The 24,577-nt window shown below is 43.1% G+C and overlaps 1 protein-coding gene across 2 annotated transcripts in view; it reads right to left on the minus strand.

The window, feature by feature from the left end:
• Nucleotides 1–24,577, minus strand: part of LOC115166893 (proprotein convertase subtilisin/kexin type 6) — a gene marked incomplete in the record, with an annotated part of 86,931 nt that overhangs the window by 13,914 nt on the left and 48,440 nt on the right. For both annotated transcript variants that reach the window (XM_029720798.1, XM_029720799.1), the window contains 5 exon segments: nucleotides 1,678–1,874; nucleotides 4,373–4,475; nucleotides 4,699–4,881; nucleotides 5,041–5,177; nucleotides 9,258–9,446. In XM_029720798.1, coding sequence (XP_029576658.1) covers nucleotides 1,678–1,874; nucleotides 4,373–4,475; nucleotides 4,699–4,881; nucleotides 5,041–5,177; nucleotides 9,258–9,446 — 809 coding nt within the window.

Below are 24,577 nucleotides of genomic sequence, written 5' to 3' on the forward strand. Positions count from 1 at the left end.
CAAAAGATCGGCCCTGGCATTTCTAACACACCGGCCCACTTATTTCCTTGATGCCCGCCCACCGGCCATTTTGTTCAGCCAGTTATTAGCCAGATAATGATCATTTTCTGCAAAAAACCCAAGTTAGACAGGCCTACTGGGCTAACAATGGACCAGCCTATCTGGTCCTGCACACACACACACACACACACACACACACACAGTATGGCTGAAAAACAGATGAGAGGCTCTGTGAGTGCTCTGTACGTCAGAGGGTATCTCAGGTTATGACAGATGATGTCAATGCGTGCTCACCTGTGTGTGCGTGTGTGTGTGTGCGTCCATGCGTGCGTGTCATTCACAAATCAACACATGAACCCACTCCACCATACCCAGTTAATCCCTGGCGTCCAGGATAACAGGCAGCATGGGAGTTGAACATTGACCTGTTGTGTGGTCACGCAAAAACCTCATCACATCAACCCTTTTGAGCCGCAAATCATTCCCTTATTCCCTTCTATAGAAAATATCTTCACACACTCAAACTGTTACCATATTACTAAGCAGATTCTATGTCAATACAACGCTATTACTACAGTTATTACTGTGTAGTTAAATAGGTATGAGGGCAACTTAAAGTAAAGTAGTACATTGTTTCTTCTTGGAGAGACAACACTAATAGTTTAAATTGTATTTTTTTGTATATATATATATATATATATATATATATATATATATATATATATATTACCGTTGTTTAACAAGGCAAGTCAGTTAAGAACAAATTCTTATTTACTATGACAGCCAACCCCGGCCAAACCCAGATGACGCTGGGCCAATTGTGCCCCGCCCTATGGGAATCCCAATCACGGTCGAATGTGATACAGTTCGTTAGGGCAAACTGATCCTAGATCTGTGGTTAGAAAGTTCTACCTAGATCTCTTTTATTTTCCTAACCATTTCTCTTTACAGTAACATCACTAGCAGCAGAGTTCCAGTAAACATGTCCTAGATCTGTGGTTAGTTTGGGGAAACTGATCCTAGATCTGTGGTTAGTTTGGGGAAACTGATCCTAGATCTGTGGTTAGTTTGGGGAAACTGATCCTAGATCTGCGGTTAGTTTGGGGAAACTGATCCTAGATCTGTGGTTAGTTTGGGGAAACTGATCCTAGATCTGCGGTTAGTTTGGGGAAACTGATCCTATATCTGCGGTTAGTTTGGGGAAACTGATCCTATATCTGTGGTTAGTTTGGGGAAACTGATCCTAGATCTGTGGTTAGTTTGTGGAAACTGATCCTAGATCTGTGGTTAGTTTGGGGAAACTGATCCTAGATCTGTGGTTAGTTTGGGGAAACTGATCCTAGATCTGTGGTTAGTTTGGGGAAACTGATCCTAGATCTGTGGTTAGTTTGGGGAAACTGATCCTAGATCTGCGGTTAGTTTGGGGAAACTGATCCTAGATCTGCGGTTAGTTTGGGGAAACTGATCCTAGATCTGCGGTTAGTTTGGGGAAACTGATCCTAGATCTGCGGTTAGTTTGGGGAAACTGATCCTAGATCTGTGGTTAGTTTGGGGAAACTGATCCTAGATCTGTGGTTAGTTTGGGGAAACTGATCCTAGATCTGCGGTTAGTTTGGGCAAACTGATCCTAGATCTGTGGTTAGGCACAACTTCTTCAAGCAACTCCACTTGACTTACTGTCGTCAGCGAAGTACCCAGCAGGGCAGGTCTCAGAGCAGGTAGTGTTGAGGGGGTTGAAGTAGAGCCCCCTGCGACAGGAGCGACACTCGGTGGGGGTGCGTCCCACACACCTCTCACAGCCCTTGTAACAGCGTCGACACCTCCTGGCCTCCACGTTATCGTAGAAGCCCAGCGGACAGTGGCTCACACACGTCCTGTCATGGATTGATTGATTGATGAGTTCTAATTACAGTAAATTGAGTTGATAATACAGTAAAACACACATTAGCTTTGTAGAGACTGGCTATGCTGTATTTCACAAGTCCTGGGATGGATGAACGGATGGATGAATGGATGCATGAACGGATGGATTTATTCATTCAAAAGGACCTATTCCCCATATTCTCGATCTGTTCATTATGTGAAATGTAACCTCTCTGCAAGTTGGCAATTGTTTATTTTACTGTTTTATCTAATCAATTAAATTGATTAATGAATTTCACATAAACAACAGAAGTAAATGGGGAAAAAGACCCTTTGAATGAATTAGTCAGAAAGACATTACTACAACATCATAAAAAGAGGGCAAGTAGATTTCATGTCCCATTCGTTATTCCTATATTAGCTTCATTATTCCTCTCCTGTAATCTTCTATTAGAAGTATTATGGTAGCACTGTTTTATGGTACAGAAATAACCTGAGATTTGTTAGGCAATAAAGAGGTATCAAATGGTACTTTCTGGTATTTAATTCAAAGAATTTCACACAATTGGTAACTATCTGGTACCAAATAGTGCCGATGTCTTCTTTGGAGTATCAAATAAACAAGTAAGTATTCTTAGGTTATTATTGTGTAAAGACCCTTGCTCCCTTCGGTCTCAACGTAGACTTTGATCTGAAGCCATTCTAGTGATTATTGTGATTTTGCTATTGTAAATGTTTGTAGGCCTATGTAGCCAAATTGCATCTGTGATTGTACGCTGTCCATTTATGTTTTTTTGTATGCTATTTTAATATATGAGAATTAACCAATGATATCAGGCCACATCCGGCCATGATTACAGACACCTGTGTTTCTTGTGACACTATATAAATGAGTCACCCTGCAGTGTTTGTCATTATACCCTGATGAAGACAGCTTGTCTGTCCAAACGTTGGACATACATTTTTTTTTGCATCTGAGCTCCTAGAGCGTGTGGCTCTCCTTTATTTTTGTTAAGTATTATTGTGTAATTACCATTTTACCATGTCATTTCTAAGTAAATACCAGGTAATTTCTAAGTAAATACTAGGTAATTTCTTAGTAAATACCAGGTAATTTCTAAGTAAATACTAGGTAATTTCTTAGTAAATACCAGGTAATTTCTAAGTAAATACCAGGTAATTTCTAAGTAAATACCAGGTCAATTCTGTACCGTAAAATAAAGAGCTACCGAAGTAATACAGGTTTTCTGAATAAGAACAAAGAATGGACACAGTCAAAATTCTTCCACTCCTCAAAATGCTCCCATTCCTCAACATGCTCCAATTCCTCAACATGCTCCCACTCTTCAAAATGCTCCCATTCCTCAACATACTCCCATTCCTCAACATGCTCCCACTCTTCAAAATGCTCCCATTCCTCAACATGCTCCCATTCCTCAACATGCTCCCACTCTTCAAAATGCTCCCATTCCTCAACATGCTCCCACTCTTCAAAATGCTCCCATTCCTCAACATGCTCCCATTCCTCAACATGCTCCCATTCCTCAACATGCTCCAATTCCTCAACATGCTCCCACTCTTCGAAATGCTCCCATTCCTCAACATGCTCCCATTCCTCAACATGCTCCCATTCCTCAACATGCTCCCACTCTTCAAAATGCTCCCATTCCTCAACATGCTCCCACTCTTCAAAATGCTCCCATTCCTCAACATGCTCCCACTCTTCAAAATGCTCCCATTCCTCAACATGCTCCCATTCCTCAACATGCTCCCACTCTTCAAAATGCTCCCATTCCTCAACATGCTCCCATTCCTCAACATGCTCCCACTCTTCAAAATGCTCCCATTCCTCAACATGCTCCCACTCTTCAAAATGCTCCCATTCCTCAACATGCTCCCACTCTTCAAAATGCTCCCATTCCTCAACATGCTCCCATTCCTCAACATGCCTCCCACTCTTCAAAATGCTCCCATTCCTCAACATGCTCCCACTCTTCAAAATGCTCCCATTCCTCAACATGCTCCCACTCTTCAAAATGCTCCCATTCCTCAACATGCTCCCATTCCTCAACATGCTCCCACTCTTCAAAATGCTCCCATTCCTCAACATGCTCCCACTCTTCAAAATGCTCCCATTCCTCAACATGCTCCCACTCTTCAAAATGCTCCCATTCCTCAACATGCTCCCATTCCTCAACATGCACCCATTCCTCAACATGCTCCCATTCCTCAACATGCTCCCACTCTTCAAAATGCTCCCATTCCTCAACATGCTCCCACTCTTCAAAATGCTCCCATTCCTCAACATGCTCCCATTCCTCAACATGCACCCATTCCTCAACATGCTCCCATTCCTCAACATGCTCCCATTCCTCAACATGCACCCATTCCTCAACATGCTCCCATTCCTCAACATGCTCCCATTCCTCAACATGCTCCCACTCTTCAACATGCACCCATTCCTCAACATGCTCCCATTCCTCAACATGCTCCCAGTCCGTTTGTTTACCTGCCTGTCTTGAGGCTGCCCAGGCTGTAGTGGATACAGTTCAGACAGTGTTCAGGATCTGTCCCGTCACAGCCCTGGTCCCCACACTCACTGTGGCACGGCCCTGAGAGTGGTTACAGAGAATACACGCACAAACGCAAGGGTACACACACACACACACACACACACACACACACACACACACACGCACACACGCACACACGCACAAACGCAAGGGTACACACAGAACACACACACACAGAGGTTAGAAGGAGGTTGAGTTGTGTTGTCAGACTACAGTGTTGTAACAGTTCAGAGTGAACAGTTTATGGCAGAGCCTCTCCTACCGCTGTACTCCTCCTCTTCCTCCTCCTGGTGCTTGAGGACCTCCGGGGGCGGTTCAGGCCCGTTGGGGTTTCGGCTGGGGGTTGGGATCTCAAGCATCCTGGAGCGAGAGTGCTGGGTCCCGTGAGACTGGTACGGGTGCCCCGAGGTGCCATAAAGGACCAGCGTCCACTCTTTCAGTTTACCTAGAACAAGGAGAACAAATCTCCATAAAAACACAGTATGAAGAGATCTCTCTGTGTGTGTGTGTGTGTGTGTGTGTGTGTGTGTGTGTGTGTGTGTGTGTGTGTGTGTGTGTGTGTGTGTGTGGTGTGTGTGTGTGTGTGTGTGTGTGTTTTTCTTACCCAACACCTCTGGGTTGCGTAGCGATGAGGGAGAGTCTATTATCTCCAGGATCCACTGGCCCTCTGTCCTCTCCCCCCAGCAGTGAACAGTCATGAACTCCCAGTTCCTAAAACCTTCATTAGAGTTATCAAACAACCTGAAGAGAGAGAGAGGGAGGGAGAGAGAAAGTAAGTCACTTCTCAACTTCTAAGGCAATTAAATTCTGTTTCACAGCGCAAACAGACAAATCTTAACACCTTTGTACTTTCTCAGCCCCCCCTGAAGAAAAATATTTAATTATTCAAAGAGGCTAATTAAAGACAAATGTAAGCACTGGCTGCTTTAAAGCTAACCGCGACAGGAGATAAAATCACATCAATGGGCTCAAGTAACATCACAGTGGCTTCAGCTCTCTCTCTGTAGCATGTGGTGAGGTCTGGCGTGGCTGCTACTGTGTTGGTGTGATTGGGAATGATGTTTGTGCACGCTATCAGGACGTTTCAGGAAGCTGTTTTGGTTACTCTACAGGGTGGGTAAACTGTGTGTAAAGGGGCAATCTGGGATTGGTACATTCCATTTTGGACGTCAAATTAACGATACAGCCATTGATTCTTGAAGAACATCACTTAGTTGAGAGTGGTTACATTTGTCTAGCTCCATCCCTCAGCTGTTTCCCCCAAAAAGCTTGGGAAACAGATTGCTCCTTTACAGGAGAGGATCAGAGAAAGGGCTTCAGTGCTCTGGGGTTTGTCTAGCAGTTACCACTGTCAAGCACTCACATCACACCTTCCCTGAGATCTAAAGCTAACTTTAGCTCACAGAGTGACAGTCTACTGTTGGCTAGGACGGTTGAAAATTATGAATATTCAAAATAAAGGGAGAAAAATGGACATCCAACCTTTTGAATATCTGTTGCCCAGCCTGTATAATTATATTGATGAAACAAATGGGAATCTGAACAGCAGCCAAGCCAGCAGGTTTCTGCATCTATCCGTGAGAAAGAGTCCTCACATCGGCACCAGAGCCAACTGTCAGAGGAGGGTGTGACATATTCCAACAACTAGCTGCTGAACAGGTGTACTAGAATGGATTTTCAAGGTCTGTCTGTCTGTCTGTGCCACATGCTGCGTGGAGGGAGTTCATGTCCAAGGGGCTAAGTCTCTTCAGCAGGGTGTGTGTGTGTGTGTGTGTTCTCTTTGAACTACTGTAGCTAGCAGTTTGAATAAAGCTACAAAATCTCTCTCTCTCCCCCTTCTTTCTTGCCCTCTCTCTCCCTCTCCCCCTTCTTTCTTTCTCTCTCTCTCCCTCTCCCCCTTCTTTCTTGCCCTCTCTCTCCCTCTCCCCCTTCTTTCTTCCCCTCTCTCTCTCCCTCTCCCCCTTCTTTCTTTCTCTCTCTCTCCCCCTTCTTTCTCCCCTCTTTCTCTCCCTCTCCCCCTTCTTTCTCCCCTCTTTCTCTCCCTCTCCCCCTTCTTTCTCCCCTCTTTCTCTCCCTCTCCCCCTTCTTTCTCCCCTCTTTCTCTCCCTCTCCCCCTTCTTTCTTTCTCTCTCTCTCCCTCTCCCCCTTCTTTCTTGCCCTTTCTCTCCCTCTCCCCCTTCTTTCTTTCTCTCTCTCTCCCTCTCCCCCTTCTTTCTTGCCCTCTCTCTCCCTCTCCCCCTTCTTTCTTCCCATCTCTCTTTCTTCCCTTCTCTTTCTGTCTCTTTCACTGTCAGGGGACATAATCAGCAACAGCAATACCTCCCTTTACACAGTGCACCAATCTGGCAACAAGCCCAAGCTGCAAATGAACTCTGTTTACTTCAAGTCCAAAATGACTCGTCACTGCACTAGTGCTAGTTAGCTATGTACATTACAATATATTACAATATATTACATTACACCAGGCAATCTACAATCGTTTTACTTTAGGAGATGAGTTGGGAGAAGGGGATTGAACCATTCCCATTCCAGGCCAATGGGAGAAAATGAACTCGTAAATCTCTCTGTCAAGTCCCGCCGGTGGTAAATGGTTTTAATGGATGGGTTCTGTGAGGTCCTCCTGACCACTAATTTACCCCTCACACTCTAACTCAAGCCAAATGCCTTGGCTGGCAATCTGGCAACCTCAGAGACATAATGAAGGACAGGATGCTTTATTAGCATCCACCAATGGAAACAGAGGAGAGAGAGAGAGACCAAGAGAGAGAAAGAGAGTGAAAGAGAGAGAGAAAGAGAGAGAAAGAGAGAGAAAGAGATAATTTGAGAGTGAGAGAGAGAGAGAAAGAGAGAGAGAAAGAGAGAGAAAGAGAGAGACAATTTGAGAGAGAGAGAGAAAGAAAGAGATAGAGAGAGAGAACGTGAGAGAGAGAGCGCGAGAGAGAGCGCAAGAGAGAGAGAGAGAAAGAGAGAGAGAGAAAGAGAGAGAGCTGAAACATGGGACAGCCAAACATATGTGACATCATCAACACGCTATAGAGCACTTGAAGTGAGAAAAATATTGCCCAATACAATTGTAACCTTTTCTAAAGATGGGACTCAATCCAGGCTTAGTTTGGGAAAACAAACTCATATCATGTAATACCCATATGGGGATTGAGGGAGGCGAAAAGGGGATGCTGTTCAATCAAAAACATTATCTGGATGTCTCCAGATTTATACATAAGAACCATCATATAGTAAGGAACATTCCCTAGGAAGACTTGTTTTGATCTTCCCAAGGAGTTTATTATGATTACTTATTTAACCTTTATTTAGCCAGTGAGTCATGCTGAGATCACGGTCTCATTTGCAGATGAGCCATACATGAACACATTAACACACAGCAATTACACCATACATACTGTATCATATGAAACAAACAAATTGTTCAGTAAAAAGGCCCCCTAACGTCCACCTGAATTGCCCTAGAGGCACCAACTTGAAGGACGTTTGGAGAACGTTCCATAAACTGGAGCAGTGGTCAGCAGCAATGCCTACGGGCTGGAAGACCCGCAAGGGACGTTGCTGTTTGCCACAACATGTACATACACTATATATCATGTCAGTTAAACTTCTGCATACCAGGGGTGTATTCACAGCGGGAGGACTTACCTGAACTTATCCAATAAGAAAGATTTTCAATGCAAACGTTTTCCTGTTTGCACTAATGAATATACCTCTGTACACCAGCCTTGATTGAACAAAATCCCTGAGTGTTTGATCACTAGATGCTCAGCGCTGCATTAGGATGGAAGAAGGAGTGAATTAAAAACTCATCTTGAAAGTAAAAGCCACTTGTGGAAAGTGATCGTCAAAGTGTTCCGAGCCTGTGGCTGCAGGGAGGGTGTGTGTGTGTGTGTGTGTGTGTGTATGTGTGTGTGTGAGTGTGTGTGAGTGTGTGTGTGTGTGTGTGTGTGTGTGTGTGTATATTTGTGTGTGTGTATGTGTGTGTGTGAGTGTGTGTATGTGTGTGTGTGTGTGTGTGTGTGTGTGTGTGTGTGTGTGTGTGTGTGTGTGTGTGTGAGTGTGTGTATGTGTGTGTGTGTGTGTGTGTATGTGTGTGTGTGTGTGTGTGTGTGTGTGTGTGTGTGTGTGTGTGTGTGTGTGAGTGTGTGTGTGTGTGTGTGTGTATGTGTGTGTGTGTGTGTATGTGTGTGTGTGAGTGTGTGTGTGTGTGTGTGTGTGTGTGTGTGTGTGTGTGTGTGTGTATGTGTGTGTGTGTGTGTGTTTGCAGCTGCAGGGAGAAAGGGAGCTGTTTTGAAGTTGACTAACATCATTATGGCACTCTGTGGAAAATAAAAGGAGAGTGCCGCTTGTGTCTTCCTCACTTGTGTCTTCCTCACTTGTGTCTTCCTCACAACAGTATTTAATGTCACACTTTGTGCTTTCCCCATACATAAAATGAACTGAAAGATCGATCTGTTCTCCAAGACACTCTGTTCTTCTACTATTCATGAAGAGATGATAATAATAATCACTCGGTCCCCATATGGTGTGTGTGTGTGTGTGTGTGTGTGTGTGTGTGTGTGTGTGTGTGTGTGTGTGTGTGTGTGGTGTGTGTGTGTGTGTGTGTGTGTGCATGCATGCGTGAATGTGTGTGTGTGTGTTGCAGATGTGATTTGGAATCACGCTGTTGTGAAAAAGTAGCCCTGCCTACGACTGTAAGTCCAATGTCAATCTCACACCAGGAAGGAATTTCCTCTTGGGCTAATGGTAAAGACGTTGTTTTCCAGAGCGGTAGAACGAGGTTCATGTGTGTGTGTGTCCGTGTGTATCTCTCACCTCTTGGCCAGTAGCTGTGAGCGTGTTCCTGAGGGTGATATGAGGCTGATCTCCAGATCTCCTCGTCGTGGATGGACAATCAGTACCTTGACCACCACATGTTCTACGTAGCTCACATGCTGCTCTGCCTGCTCTGTACACCCTGTGCTAGTGATGGTGCTGTTCAGGCTCTGGTCTGCACGGATGTACCTGGCAGGAAGGGAACAAGGCCAACTAGTTAGTATGTGTGTCTAGCAGTTAGTCTAGCAGTTAGTGCTGCTGCCTCTTACACACAAATATAGAGGTGTGACATTGGTTAAAATATAGAGGTCTGCTGCCATTGGTTAAAATATAGAGGTGTGACATTGGTTAAAATATAGAGGTCTGCTGCCATTGGTTAAAATATAGAGGTGTGACATTGGTTAAAATATAGAGGTCTGCTGCCATTGGTTAAAATATAGAGGTGTGACATTGGTTAAGATGTGACCTACTGCCCTGTGATGCGTTCTCCTTTTACCTTGACACATTCTTTTTCCTATTTGTCAACATGTCACTATCTGTTCAATAAAACCATGTAATGCACATCATTTTCAAAGGGTGCTGTGACAAAACACATCAATCAAATCAAATGCTATTTTATTTGTCACATACGCCAAATACAACGGGTGTCGACTTAACTGTGAAACGTTTGCTTACGATCCAGAGCAAAAAAAGTGGAATAAAATAAACAAGAATGGAGGTGTATACAGGGAGTACCAGTACCAGATCAATGTGAGGCTATATACAGGGAGTACCAGTACCAGATCAATGTGAGGCTATATACAGGGAGTACCAGTACCAGATCAATGTGAGGCTATATACAGGAAGTACCAGTACCAGATCAATGTGAGGCTATATACAGGGAGTACCAGTACCAGATCAATGTGAGGCTATATACAGGGAGTACCAGTACCAGATCAATGTGGAGCTATATACAGGGAGTACCAGTACCAGATCAATGTGAGGCTATATACAGGAAGTACCAGTACCAGATCAATGTGAGGCTATATACAGGAAGTACCAGTACCAGATCAATGTGAGGCTATATACAGGGAGTACCAGTACCAGATCAATGTGAGGCTATATACAGGGAGTACCAGTACCAGATCAATGTGAGGCTATATACAGGAAGTACCAGTACCAGATCAATGTGAGGCTATATACAGGAAGTACCAGTACCAGATCAATGTGAGGCTATATACAGGGAGTACCAGTACCAGATCAATGTGAGGCTATATACAGGGAGTACCAGTACCATATCAATGTGAGGCTATATACAGGAAGTACCAGTACCAGATCAATGTGAGGCTATATACAGGGAGTACCAGTACCAGATCAATGTGAGGCTATATACAGGGAGTACCAGTACCAGATCAATGTGAGGCTATATACAGGGAGTACCAGTACCAGATCAATGTGAGGCTATATACAGGGAGTACCAGTACCAGATCAATGTGAAGCTATATACAGGAAGTACCAGTACCAGATCAATGTGAAGCTATATACAGGGAGTACCAGTACCAGATCAATGTGGAGCTATATACAGGGAGTACCAGTACCAGATCAATGTGGAGCTATATACAGGAAGTACCAGTATCAGATCAATGTGAGGCTATATACAGGGAGTACCAGTACCAGATCAATCTGGAGCTATATACAGGGAGTACCAGTACCAGATCAATGTGGAGCTATTTACAGGGAGTACCAGATCAATGTGGAGCTATATACAGGAAGTACCAGTATCAGATCAATGTGAGACTATATACAGGGAGTACCAGTACCAGATCAATGTGAAGCTATATACAGGGAGTACCAGTACCAGATCAATGTGAAGCTATATACAGGGAGTACCAGATCAATGTGGAGCTATATACAGGAAGTACCAGTATCAGATCAATGTGAGACTATATACAGGGAGTACCAGTACCAGATCAATGTGGAGATGTTTACAGGGATATGAGGTATTTGAGGTAGATATGTACATGAAGGCAGGATAGATAATAATTATATTAAAATAAAGAACAAAGTAGCAGCAGCAAATGATGAGTGTAAAAGTGTGTGTGTATGTGCGTGTCTGTGTGTGTGTGTTTGTGTTGTCGGTATGCGTGTGTGTGTGTATGTAGTGTCTCTGAATTTGTGTGGGTTTTGTGTAAAAGTGTCTGGGATGATGTTTTGTGATAGAGTGTGTATATGGTGTGTACATTCTTGTGAGTGTGCATAGAGACAGTGCAAGATGGAGTCAGTGCAGATAGTCTGGGTAACCATTAAGTCCTTAGTGATGTGGGAGACAAGGAACTTGAATCTCTCGACCCGCTCTACTATATCCCTGTCGATGTGGATGGGGGCGTTCCCTCTTTCTCTTGTAGTCCACCATCAGCTCCTTGGTTTTACTGACATTGAGGGAGAGGTTGTTGTCATGGCACCACATTGCCAAGTCTCTGACCTCCTCCTTGTAGGCTGTCCCATCGCCGTCGGTGATCAGGCCTAGCATCGCCGTGTTGTCAGCGAACTTGATAATGGTGTTGGAGTCATGCGTGGCCACACAGTTGTGGGTGAACAGGGAGTACAGGAGGGGACTAAGCACACACCCTTGAGGGGCCCCCGTGTTGAGGGTCAGTGTGGCGGAGGTGTCGTTGCCTACCCTCACCACCTGGGGCCATCCCATCAGGAAGTCCAGGATCCAGCTCCAGAGGAAGGTGTTCAGTCCCAGGGTCCCCAGCTTGGTGAGGAGCTTGGAGGGCAATATGGTTTTCAATGCTGAGTTGTAGTCTGTGTACAGCATTCTCACATAGTTATTTCCCCTCTTGTCCAAGTGGGAGAGAGCAGTGTGAAGTGAGTAAACTAGGACCCACACCCCCAATTACTCCAACATTGGCTACTTTTATTATTTCATAACATTCCGATCCTTAAGATCGTCAACTAATAAAGGTTTGTGTTGAAGCAATTGAGTGTGAGGGTCTTACTATCGGTACTACAGAACAGAAGGGCCACACACAGCAGTAGCACATGAGTGCGTGGGTTGTGTCGTTTATTGGCAGAGCTGTGATGTGGTCAAAGATAGAAGGTGTAGCCAAATGTATTGATGAGGGGAAAAAAATCTCAAACGGAAGCTCAGATGCAAAGATATTATATAATTATTATATATTAATTAGGGCAAATAATTGTATATAAGCCAGGAGTGTGTGCTAGCCTTTGAGACACTGATGCTGGTTAAGTCAAACAAAACATGAGTTTTTTCACTTATATTTAAATGCACTTTATTGCACTGTAAAGCAGGGTTGGGCTCAATAAACCAGGGTTGGGCTCAGTAAACCAGGGTTGGGCTCAGTAAACCAGGGTTGGGCTCAATAAATCATCCAGCGATCATACACTGTTTACCAGGGGGCAGGGCTACCGACGTTAAGGCTAATCTAAAGACGGTGCTGGCTAAAGCTAAAACTGGCAAGTGTAGAGAGTATAGAGATATTGTTATCCACGTCGGCACCAACGATGTTAGGATGAAACAGTCAGAGGTCACCAAGCGCAACATAGCTTCAGCGTGTAAATCAGCTAGAAAGATGTGTCGGCATCGAGTAATTGTCTCTGGCCCCCTCCCAGTTAGGGGGAGTGATGAGCTCTACAGCAGAGTCTCACAACTTAATCGCTGGATGAAAACTGTGTTCTGCCCCTCCCAAAAGATAGAATTTGTAGATAACTGGCCCTCTTTCTGGGACTCACCCACAAACAGGACCAAGCCTGGCCTGTTGAGGAGTGACGGACTCCATCCTAGCTGGAGGGGTGCTCTCATCTTATCTACGAACATAGACAGGGCTCTAACTCCTCTAGCTCCAGAATGAAATAGGGTGCAGGCCAGGCAGCAGGCTGTTAGCCAGCCTGCCAGCTTAGTGGAGTCTGCCATTAGCACAGTCAGCGTAGTCAGCTCAGCTTTTCCCATTGAGACCGTGTCTGTGCCTCGATCTAGGTTGGGCAAAATTAAAAATGGCGGTGTTCGCTTTAGTAATCTCACTAGTATAAAGACCTCCTCCATTCCTGCCATTATTGAAAGAGATTGTGATACTTCACATCTCAAAATTGGGTTACTTAATGTTAGATCCCTCACTTCCAAGGCAGTTATAGTCAATGAACTAATCACTGATCATAATCTTGATGTGATTGGCCTGACTGAAACATGGCTTAAGCCTGATGAATTTACTGTGTTAAATGAGGCCTCACCCCCTGGTTACACTAGTGACCATACCCCCCGTGCATCCGGCAAAGGCGGAGGTGTTGCTAACATTTACGATAGCAAATTTCAATTTACAAAAAAAAAACAATGACGTTTTCGTCTTTTGAGCTTCTAGTCATGAAATCTATGCAGCCTACTCACTCACTTTTTATAGCTACTGTTTACAGGCCTCCTGGGCCATATGCAGTGTTCCTCACTGAGTTCCCTGAATTCCTATCGGATCTTGTAGTCATAGCAGATAATATTCAAATTTTTGGTGACTTTAACATTCACATGGAAAAGTCCACAGACCCACTCAAAAAGGCTTTCGGAGCCATCATCGACTCAGTGGGTTTTGTCCAACATGTCTCTGGACCTACTCACTGCCACAGTCATACTCTGGACCTAGTTTTGTCCCATGGAATAAATGTTGTGGACCTAAATGTTTTTCCTCATAATCCTGGATTATCGGACCACCATTTTATTGCGTTTACAATTGCAACAAATAATCTGCTCAGACCCCAACCAAGGAGCATTAAAAGTCATGCTATAAATTCTCAGACAACCCAAAGATTCCTTGATGCCCTTCCAGACTCCCTCTGCCTACCCAAGGACGTCAGAGGACAAAAATCAGTTAACCACCTAACCGAGGAACTCAATTTAACCTTGCGCAATACCCTAGATGCAGTTGCACCCCTAAAAATTAAAAACATCTGTCATAAGAAACTAGCTCCCTGGTATACAGAAAATACACGAGCTCTGAAGCAAGCTTCCAGAAAATTGGAACGGAAATGGCGCCACACCAAACTGGAAGTCTTCCGACTAGCTTGGAAAGACAGTACCGTGCAGTATCGAAGAGCCCTCACTGCTGCTCGATCATCCTATTTTTCCAACTTAATTGAGGAAAATAAGAAAAACCCGAAATTTCTTTTTGATACTGTCGCAAAGCTAACTAAAAAGCAGCATTCGCAAATGGAGGATGGCTTTCACTTCAGCAGTAATACATTTATGAACTTCTTTGAGGAAAAGATCATGATCATCAGAAAGCAAATTACGGACTCCTCTTTAAATCTGGGTATTCCTCCAAAGCTCCATTGTCCTGAGTCTGCACAACTCTGCCAGGACCTTGGCTCAAGGGAGATACTAAAGTGTTTTAGTACTATATCTCTTGACACAATGATGAAAATAATCATGGCCTCCAAAACCTCAAGCTGCATACTGGACCCTATTCCAACTAAACTACTGAAAGAGCTGCTTCCTGTGCTTGGCCCTCCTATGTTGAACATAATAAATGGCTCTCTATCCACCGGATGTGTACCAAGCTCACTAAAAGTGGCAGTAATAAAGCCTCTCTTGAAAAAGCCGAATCTTGACCCAGAAATTATAAAAAACTATCGGCCTATATCGAATCTTCCATTCCTCTCAAAAATTTTAGAAAAAGCTGTTGCACAGCAACTCACTGCCTTCCTGAAGACAAACAATGTATACGAAACGCTTCAGTCTGGTTTTAGACCCCATCATAGCACTGAGACTGCACTTGTGAAGGTGGTAAATGACCTTTTAATGACGTCAGACCGAGGCTCTGCACCTGTCCTCGTGCTCCTAGATCTTAGTGCCGCTTTTGATACCATCGATCACCACATTCTTTTGGAGAGATTGGAAACCCAAATTGGTCTACATGGACAAGTTCTGGCCTGGTTTAGATCTTATCTGTCGGAAAGATATCAGTTTGTCTCTGTGAATGGTTTGTCCTCTGACAAATCAATTGTAAATTTCGGTGTTCCTCAAGGTTCCGTTTTAGGACCACTATTGTTTTCACTATATATTTTACCTCTTGGGGATGTCATTCGAAAACATAATGTTAAATTTCACTGCTATGCGGACGACACACAGCTGTACATTTCAATGAAACATGGTGAAGCTCCAAAATTGCCCTCGCTAGAAGCCTGTGTTTCAGACATAAGGAAGTGGATGGCTGCAAACTTTCTACTTTTAAACTCGGACAAAACAGAGATGCTTGTTCTAGGTCCCAAGAAACAAAGAGATCTTCTGTTCAATCTGACAATTAATCTGGATGGTTGTACAGTCGTCTCAAATAAAACTGTGAAGGACCTCGGTGTTACTCTGGACCCTGATCTCTCTTTTGAAGAACATATCAAGGCTGTTTCAAGGACAGCTTTTTTCCATCTACGTAACATTGCAAAAATCAGAAACTTTCTGTCCAAAAATGACGCAGAAAAATGAATCCATGCTTTTGTTACTTCTAGGCTGGACTACTAAAAATGCTCTACTTTCCTGCTACCCGGATAAAGCACTAAACAAACTTCAGTTAGTGCTAAATACGGCTGCTAGAATCCTGACTAGAACCAAAAAATTTGATCATATTACTCCAGTGCTAGCCTCCCTACACTGGCTTCCTGTTAAGGCAAGGGCTGATTTCAAGGTTTTACTGCTAACCTACAAAGCATTACATGGGCTTGCTCCTACCTATCTTTCCAATTTGGTCCTGCCGTACATACCTATACGTACGCTACGGTCACAAGACGCAGGCCTCCTAATTGTCCCTAGAATTTCTAAGCAAACGGCTGGAGGTAGGGCTTTCTCCTATAGAGCTCAATTTTTATGGAATAGTCTGCCTACCCATGTGAGAGACGCAGACTCAGTCTCAACCTTTAAGTCTTTACTGAAGACTTATCTCTTCAGTAGGTCCTATGATTAAGTGTAGTCTGGCCCAGGAGTGTGAAGGTGAACGGAAAGGCTGGAGCAACGAACCGCCCTTGCTGTCTCTGCCTTGCCGGTTCCCCTCTTTCCACTGGGATTCTCTGCCTCTAACCCTATTACAGGGGCTGAGTCACTGACTTACTGGTGTTCTTCCATGCCGTCCATGGGAGGGGTGCGTCACTTGAGTGGGTTGAGTCACTGACGTGGTCTTCCTGTCTGGGTTGGCACCCCCCCTTGGGTTATGCCATGGCGGAGATTTTTGTGGGCTATACTCGGCCTTGTCTTCGGACGGTAAGTTGGTGGTTGTAGACATCCCTCTAGTGGTGTGGGGGCTGTGCTTTGGCAAAGTGGGTGGGGTTATATCCTTCCTGTTTGGCCCTGTCCGGGGGTATCATCGGATGGGGCAACAGTGTCTTCTGATCCCTCCTGTCTCAGCCTCCAGTATTTATGCTGCAGTAGTTTATGTGCCGGGGGGCTAGGGTCAGTCTGTTTCATCTGGAGTATTCTCTTGTCTTATCCGGTGTCCTGTGTGAATTTAAATATGCTCTCTAATTCTCTCTTTCTCTCTTTCTTTCTTTCTCTCGGAGGACCTGAGCCCTAGGACCATGCCTCGGGACTACCTGGCATGATGACTCCTTGCTGTCCCCAGTCCACCTGGCCATGCTGCTGCTCCAGTTTCAACTGTTCTGCCTGCGGCTACGGAACCCTGACCTGTTCACCGGACGTGCTTGTTGCACCCTCGACAACTACAATGATTATTATTATTTGACCATGCTGGTCATTTATGAACATTTTAACATCTTGACCATGTTCTGTTATAATATCCACCCGGCACACACCCCTCATAGCCTGGTTCCTCTCTAGGTTTCTTCCTAGGTTTTTGGCCTTTCTAGGGAGTTTTTCCTAGGGAGTTTTTCCTAGCCACCGTGCCTCTTTCACATGCATTGCTTGCTGTTTGGGGTTTTAGGCTGGGTTTCTGTACAGCACTTTGAGATTTCAGCTGATATACGAAGGGCTATATAAATAAATTTTATTTGATTTGAAATTTGATTTGAATAAACCAGGGTTGGGCTCAGTAAACTGACATTCCAATTCAATAATTGGAAAAAGGGTATCTATTTCAATGAACTGACAAGGAGAAGGTATTTATTTCCAACATTTTTACTTTTTTTAAAATACAAATTACTTCCTGAATTGACTGACTTCAATTCAAACGGACCCCAACCCTGCTGTGCAAGCATCATGTCCAAATAAATATGCTATATTTTTGCATCTCCTAATAAATTATTTATTTTATAGAATTTTTTTGGTACTCCTTGTATATAACTTCATTCTTGTGTGTTTTATTTCTGAAGTGTTTAATTTTTCTTATTTAACTCTGCATCTTTGGAAAAGTTTATAAAGTTTGACGTTTTATTGTCATGTGCACAAGTACAGTGAAATGCCTTTCTTGCGAGTTCTTTCCCAACAATGCAGTAATCAATATCAGCAGTAAAAATAGTATACTATAAAATAAAGTAAAGTAGAATAAAAACACATAAGAAGAACACGAGAAAGTAAGTATACAGGGTAAGTGCCAGGATCAGCAGCTATATACAATGTCAGTTCCAGGGTCAGTGTCAATACCATATTTACATGGGTCTCCTGGTTACAGGCGGCTGTGACACAGCCTGTAATATTATACACAGCCTGTATATTTACTGGAGTGGTAGGGGTAGTACTGTTTGTATAGGGGTAGGGTGACTAGGCATCAGGATATATGATAAACAGAGTAGTAGCAGCGTATATGATGATTGTATGAGAGTGTATGTGCATGTGTAGAGTCAGTATGAATGTGTGTGCGTGTTATTTGTGTGTGAGCAAATTAACTCTGTGTTTGTGTGTTACAGCCTGAATTCAAATTTGATGTTTTTATTTCTTCTCACCCATCTACACAATACCCCTTAACGACAAAGTGAAAACATGTTTTTTTTTTATTTTAGCAAATTTATTGAAAATGAAACACATAGATATCTCATTTACATAAGTACTCACACCCCTGAGTTAATATATGTCAGAAATACCTTCGACAGCGAATACAGCTGTGAGACTTTCTGGGTACGTTTCTAAGAGCTTTGCACACCTGGATAGTACAATATTTGCACATTATTCTTTTTTTACTTCTTCAAGCTCTGTCAAATTGGTTGTTGATCATTGCTAGGCCACCATTTTCAAGTCTTGCCCTAGATTTTCAAGCACTCAAAAGTCAAAACTGTAACTCTGCCTCTCAGGAACATTCACTTTCTTCTTGGTAAGCAACTCAAATCAAATCAAATTTTATTTGTCACATGTGCCGAATACTCCAGTGTGGAATTGGGCCTTGTGTTGTTAGGTTATTGTCTTGCTGAAAGGTGAATTCATATCCCAGTTTCTGGTGGAAAGCAGACTGAACCAGGTTTTCCTCTAGGATTTTGTCTGTGCTTAACTCCATTCCGTTTAATGTTTTATTCTGACAAAAATCCACAATCCTTAACAATTACAGGCATACCCATAACATGATGCAGCCACCACTATGCTTGAAAATATGGAGAGTGGTACTCAGTAATTTGTTGTATTGGATTTGCCCAAAACATAACACTTTGTATTCAGGCCAAAAAGTGAATTGCTTTGCCATATTTTTAGCAGTATTACTTTAGTGCCTTGTTGCAAACAGGATGCATATTTTGGAATAGTTTTATTCTGTACAGGCTTCCTTCATTTCACTCTGTGTCACGACTTCCGCCGAAGTCGGTTCCTCTCCTTGTTCAGGCGGCGTTCGGCGGTCGACGTCACCGGTCTTCTAGCCATCGCCGATCCACCTTTCATTTTCCATTTGTTTTGTCTTGTTTTCCCCATACACCTGGTTTTCATTTCCCTCAATACTTGTCGTGTATTTAACCCTCTGTTCCCCCCATGTCTGTGTGTGAAATTGTTTATTGTTGAGGTTGGCACGCTTCCGGCTGGTTTGCGCCGGGTTTGGTTTTATACCTGTGCTTTGTGGCAGCCTGTACTTTGAACTTGGGTTTTTGTACTTTGTGCTGCCTCACTTGTTTGTTGGGCATTTGTTTTGTGACGCGTTTGCGTTCTGTGCAAATGATTGCCTAAGTAAAGTGCTTTGTCCACTCATCTCTGCTCTCCTGCGCCTGACTTCCATGCACCAGCTACACTCACCCCTTGACACTCTGTCATTTGGGTTAGTATTGCCGAGTAACTAAAATGTTGTTGATCCTCAGTTTTCTCCTATCACAGCCATTAAAATATGTAACTGTTTTAAAGTCACCATTGGCATCATGGTGAAATCCCTGAGCAGTTTCCTTCCTCTCCGCCAACTGAGTTAGGAAGGACGGCTGTATATTTGTAGTGACTGGGTGTATTGATACACCATCCAAAGTGTAATTCCTAACTTCACCATGCTAAAAGGGATATTCAATATCTGTTTTTTTTTACTAATCTACCAATAGGTGCCCTTCTTTGCGAGGCATTGGAAAACCTCCCTGGTCTTTGCGGTTGAATCTGTGTTTGAAATTCATTGCTCGACAGAGGGACTTTAGAGATAATTGAACGTGTGGGGTACAAAGATGAGGCAGTCATTCAAAAATCATGTTAAAAACTATTATTGCACACAGAGTGAGTACATGCAACGTATGTGACTTGTTAAGCAAATATTTACTCCTAAACGTCTGTAGGCTTGCCATAACAAAGGGGTTGAATTTGTAAAAATGTCTAAAAACATAATTCCCCTTTGACATTATGGGGTATTGTGTGTAGGCCAGTGAAACATAATCTGTTTTTATTCGCTTTTTGATTTGATCTGAGCTTCATTTTTTCTCTCTGTTTTTGACAGTGTGCAGGTATATCCTTTCCAGTATCCTGTTTTTGAAACCTAACCACCTGTGACTGACATCATTTTTTAAATAAGGACTATGAAAGAGTGCAGACAGACTCCCATTGTTTCCATTACATCATCATACCATATGAGATACAGTACATAGAGCACTGTAACCGAAAACTGTCATTTATTAGGTCATTTGAGACATTATCAACAGTAAAAAACGCTGAAACGTTTTACTGCACCATACTGTAAATCAAAGTTTCCCAAAGTTGGTTCTGTTTTTCAAATGGTATTGTAATTCTACCCCACAGAATACAGTACCGTACTGTATATTTTGAGTGCCAAAAACCATTTTGTCCACTAGTGGGTGCACAGTATTGTTATTTCTTGCTCATTAACATATTGTGAAGCGTACCTTGTAAGAGGCTATAATTGTTGCACCCATGAGCGGGAATGCTGTACCAATTTTACTCCTATGTGGTTAAAGTGCCCCATCAATTAAACATTTATAGGGAACAGATTGGACTGGCAGAAAGTCTTAAACGTTAAATGGTTCATTTTGCCATGTCCTTTTGGTCTGTTTGCCCTGTAGTCGCTGCCAGTTTGGAAGTATTTGTTAAGGCCTCTAGAAGTGCAAGTGATATAAAACACAACATATTCATTGATACTGTTTGCTGTAATGTGGAAGCACTTAGCAGCCAAACTGCTTGCACTAATCCCACAGTAAAATACTGTAAAATACAAACCCATCCCCTCATTTCATTTCATTCATTCATGTATTCATTCCGATTACAGTAACATTTACTTTTTTACAGCATAATAAAGTAAATGTTACAGTATTGTACTGTGTGTCATTACACAGTACTTGCTTTGATACCATGTTGATATTACAGCAGGTGTACTGTAATATGAAATACAGAATGTTACTGACCACCGAGCTGCTTGTAAGCTACTGTCAAATTCATGGTAACCCCCTTACAGTGAGTATTATAAAGCTGTCAAATTCATGGTAACCCCCTTACAGTGAGCATTATAAAGCTGTCAAATTCATGGTAACCCCCTTACAGTGAGCATTATAAAGCTGTCAAATTCATGGTAACCCCCTTACAGTGAGCATTATAAAGCTGTCAAATTCATGGTAACCCCCTTACAGTGAGCATTATAAAGCTGTCAAATTCATGGTAACCCCTTTACAGTGAGCATTATAAAGCTGTCCAATTCATGGTAACCCCCTTACAGTGAGCATTATAAAGCTGTAAATGCATGTTCAGGTTTTCTCGTTTTCCCCACTGATCTTCTCTCACAGCCTCTGGTGGGCACATATTCAAATCAAATGTATTGGTCACATACACATGGTTAGCAGATGTTATTGCGAGTGTAGTGAAATGCTTGTGCTTTTAGTCTTCGACAGTGCAGTAAGCAATAACAAGTAATAGGAAGGAATAAGAATATATAAATATATGGATGAGCAATGTTCAAAGCAAGTTGCTAGCAAAAAACTGTTCTGCAACAAAATGCCAAAGGCTTATTCATGTGTTTTCATAGGCAACACATAATAACAGTTATATTTCCACTGATCTACGAACACATCAGTTTAAAGACTTTGAATCACAGTTGCTTTGTTTACGACCCACAGATGGCAAGTCAATAACACTGATTTGGACGACACAGAACTATGTCCCCATCCAAAACTTGTAATCCCCCCCATCCAGATGCACACACACACACACAAGGACGCACACACGCACACACAGGCACACACAGACATAGGCACAGGCACAGACATGTACACACGCACACACAGACACAGGCACAGACACAGGCACAGGCACAGGCACAGACATGCACACACGCACACACAGACATGCACACACGCACACACGCACACACAGGCACAGACACAGACACAGGCACAGGCACAGGCACGCACACACGCACGCACGCACACATGCACACACACACACACACACACAGGCACAGACAGACACACAGCAGAGATATAGTCATGTGAATGTTCATCTCTCTCATGAAACCTGACAGGATATTTTCCACTGCTCTATTGGACGGAGGTGGATCAGCATAGGCAATCAATTGGCTCAGCCTCCAGGCTAATGAAAATCCAACTGAAGACCAACAGGCCTGTGTGTGTGTGTGTGTGAGTGTGTGTGCGTGCGTGCGTGCATGCGTGTGTGTGGGTGAGTAAGTGAGAGAGTCTGTGTGTGTGTGTGAGAGAGAGCGAGAGAGAAGAAGAGAGAAACAGCGAGTGTGTGTTTGCATGCCTGTGTGTGTGACATGTCACACTGAAGGACAGATTGTCACCAATCAATAATCAAAGCAGTGTCACGTTGCAAACAGCAGTCCACAATGCCCTCCAGTGCTGCTATACTTGACTGTGGCTACATCCCAAATGGGTCAAACGTAGTGCACTATCTAGTGAATAGGCAGCATTTGGGACGCACACTGTGTTAAGAATCTGTGGCAGGAACACAGTCTTTGATGGACGTGCTACTGTACATAATCAAATCCTTATTCCTCACTAGACATTTGACTTCTATTATCAGGAGGCTCCAGATCCTATCCAAGGGAGTCATATGAGGTGATGACATTTGGACCGCTGACAGGCAGTCAGGGTAGTAGTACAGTAAATCATGGAAGATCTAAGTTGATTTTGGTTTAGCAGACTGACACGCACACATGCACAGAATACCCTATTCATATTGAGTGAGATGTTTTTTAGAGAGGGAAGTGTTCAGAGACCTTTGTTAGGGGTGAGCTGAGGATATCTCGTTATCTCCAGGAACAGGGTTGGAGTTAAAACATACAGGACGGTAACTCTCCAGGAGCAGGGTTGGAGTTAAAACATACAGGACGGTAACTCTCCAGGAACAGGGTTGGAGTTAAAACATACAGGACGGTAACTCTCCAGGAACAGGGTTGGAGTTAAAACATACAGGACGGTATCTCTCCAGGAACAGGGTTGGAGTTAAAACATACAGGACGGTAACTCTCCAGGAACAGGGTTGGAGTTAAAACATACAGGACGGTAACTCTCCAGGAACAGGGTTGGAGTTAAAACATACAGGACGGTAACTCTCCAGGAACAGGGTTGGAGTTAAAACATACAGGACGGTAACTCTCCAGGAACAGGGTTGGAGTTAAAACATACAGGACGGTAACTCTCCAGGAACAGGGTTGGAGTTAAAACATACAGGACGGTAACTCTCCAGGAACAGGGTTGGAGTTAAAACATACAGGACGGTAACTCTCCAGGAACAGGGTTGGAGTTAAAACATACAGGACGGTAACTCTCCAGGAACAGGGTTGGAGTTAAAACATACAGGACGGTAACTCTCCAGGAACACAGTTGGAGTTAAAACATACAGGACGGTAACTCTCCAGGAACAGGGTTGGTGACCCCTGCCCTAGGGCCTATAGGCACTTGTGTAGATCTGAAAGGATCTGATACGTGTAAATACTTCATGTGGTCAGTAACAATTCCTGGCAATACGTATGAACATTATGGTAATAGCTCCAACTTACACTAATATTTTCTCATTAGCTTTTTCGACAATGTTTCTAGATCTACATGTGCCAAGGGAGTAAAGGCGTCAACATGCTTCCGTTCGGCTAGGCGTACCGAACGAGTGTGCTCCCATACTCCTTTAAAACACTTTCACTTGAAAAACGAGTACTAGCAATAATATGGTTTGTCCACCTCAAAATAGTCAGAATTATTCTAAGATAATTCAAGAAATCTGTCATAAATTTTGCCAAAGAGATCTTAGTTGTGCAATTTTACATATAACTAAGATGTTAGCATGAAAACGATTTGTCTCTTGTTGAAGAATCCCTACTAAAAGCATCTCAAGTATTGCATTTCAATTTAAGAATAACTTTCTGTGAAAGCTTCTATTGAAATGTGAAGATAATACATTAAAGCCTTTCAAAAATGATTTTCTAAACAAGAAGATTGCCTTGAGCATCCTTCAGAAAAAAGTAAGCTTTGAACCTATTCAATGTGTTTCCGTTGCAAAGTGGTGAATGTTTTTAAAAAATATATGGTTTCCTCAAAACAAAGTAATGTTTTCTCTTTCCTTCCTGTTTTTCTGTGAAGGACTGAGTCAGAAGCAGTATCACTGTTATGCAAGCCTGGGGCCACTCACAAACCAAAGACAACCAGACATGTGAAACATACAGTGAGGGAAAAAAGTATTTGATCCCCTGCTGATTTTGTACGTTTGCCCACTGACAAAGAAATGATCGGTCAATAATTTTAATGGTAGGTTTATTTGAACAGTGAGAGACAGAATAACAACAAAACATTAAAAAAAACGCATGTCAAAAATGTTTTAAATTGATTTGGATTTTAATGAGGGAAATAAGTATTTGACCCCTCTGCAAAACATGACTTAGTACTTGGTGGCAAAACCCTTGTTGGCAATCACAGAGGTCAGACGTTTATTGTAGTTGGCCACCAGGTTTGCACACATCTCAGGAGGGATTTTATCCCACTCCTCTTTGCAGATC

Source organism: Salmo trutta, chromosome 29 (assembly GCF_901001165.1).
Source record: "Salmo trutta chromosome 29, fSalTru1.1, whole genome shotgun sequence".
NCBI classification, from domain to species: domain Eukaryota; kingdom Metazoa; phylum Chordata; class Actinopteri; order Salmoniformes; family Salmonidae; genus Salmo; species Salmo trutta.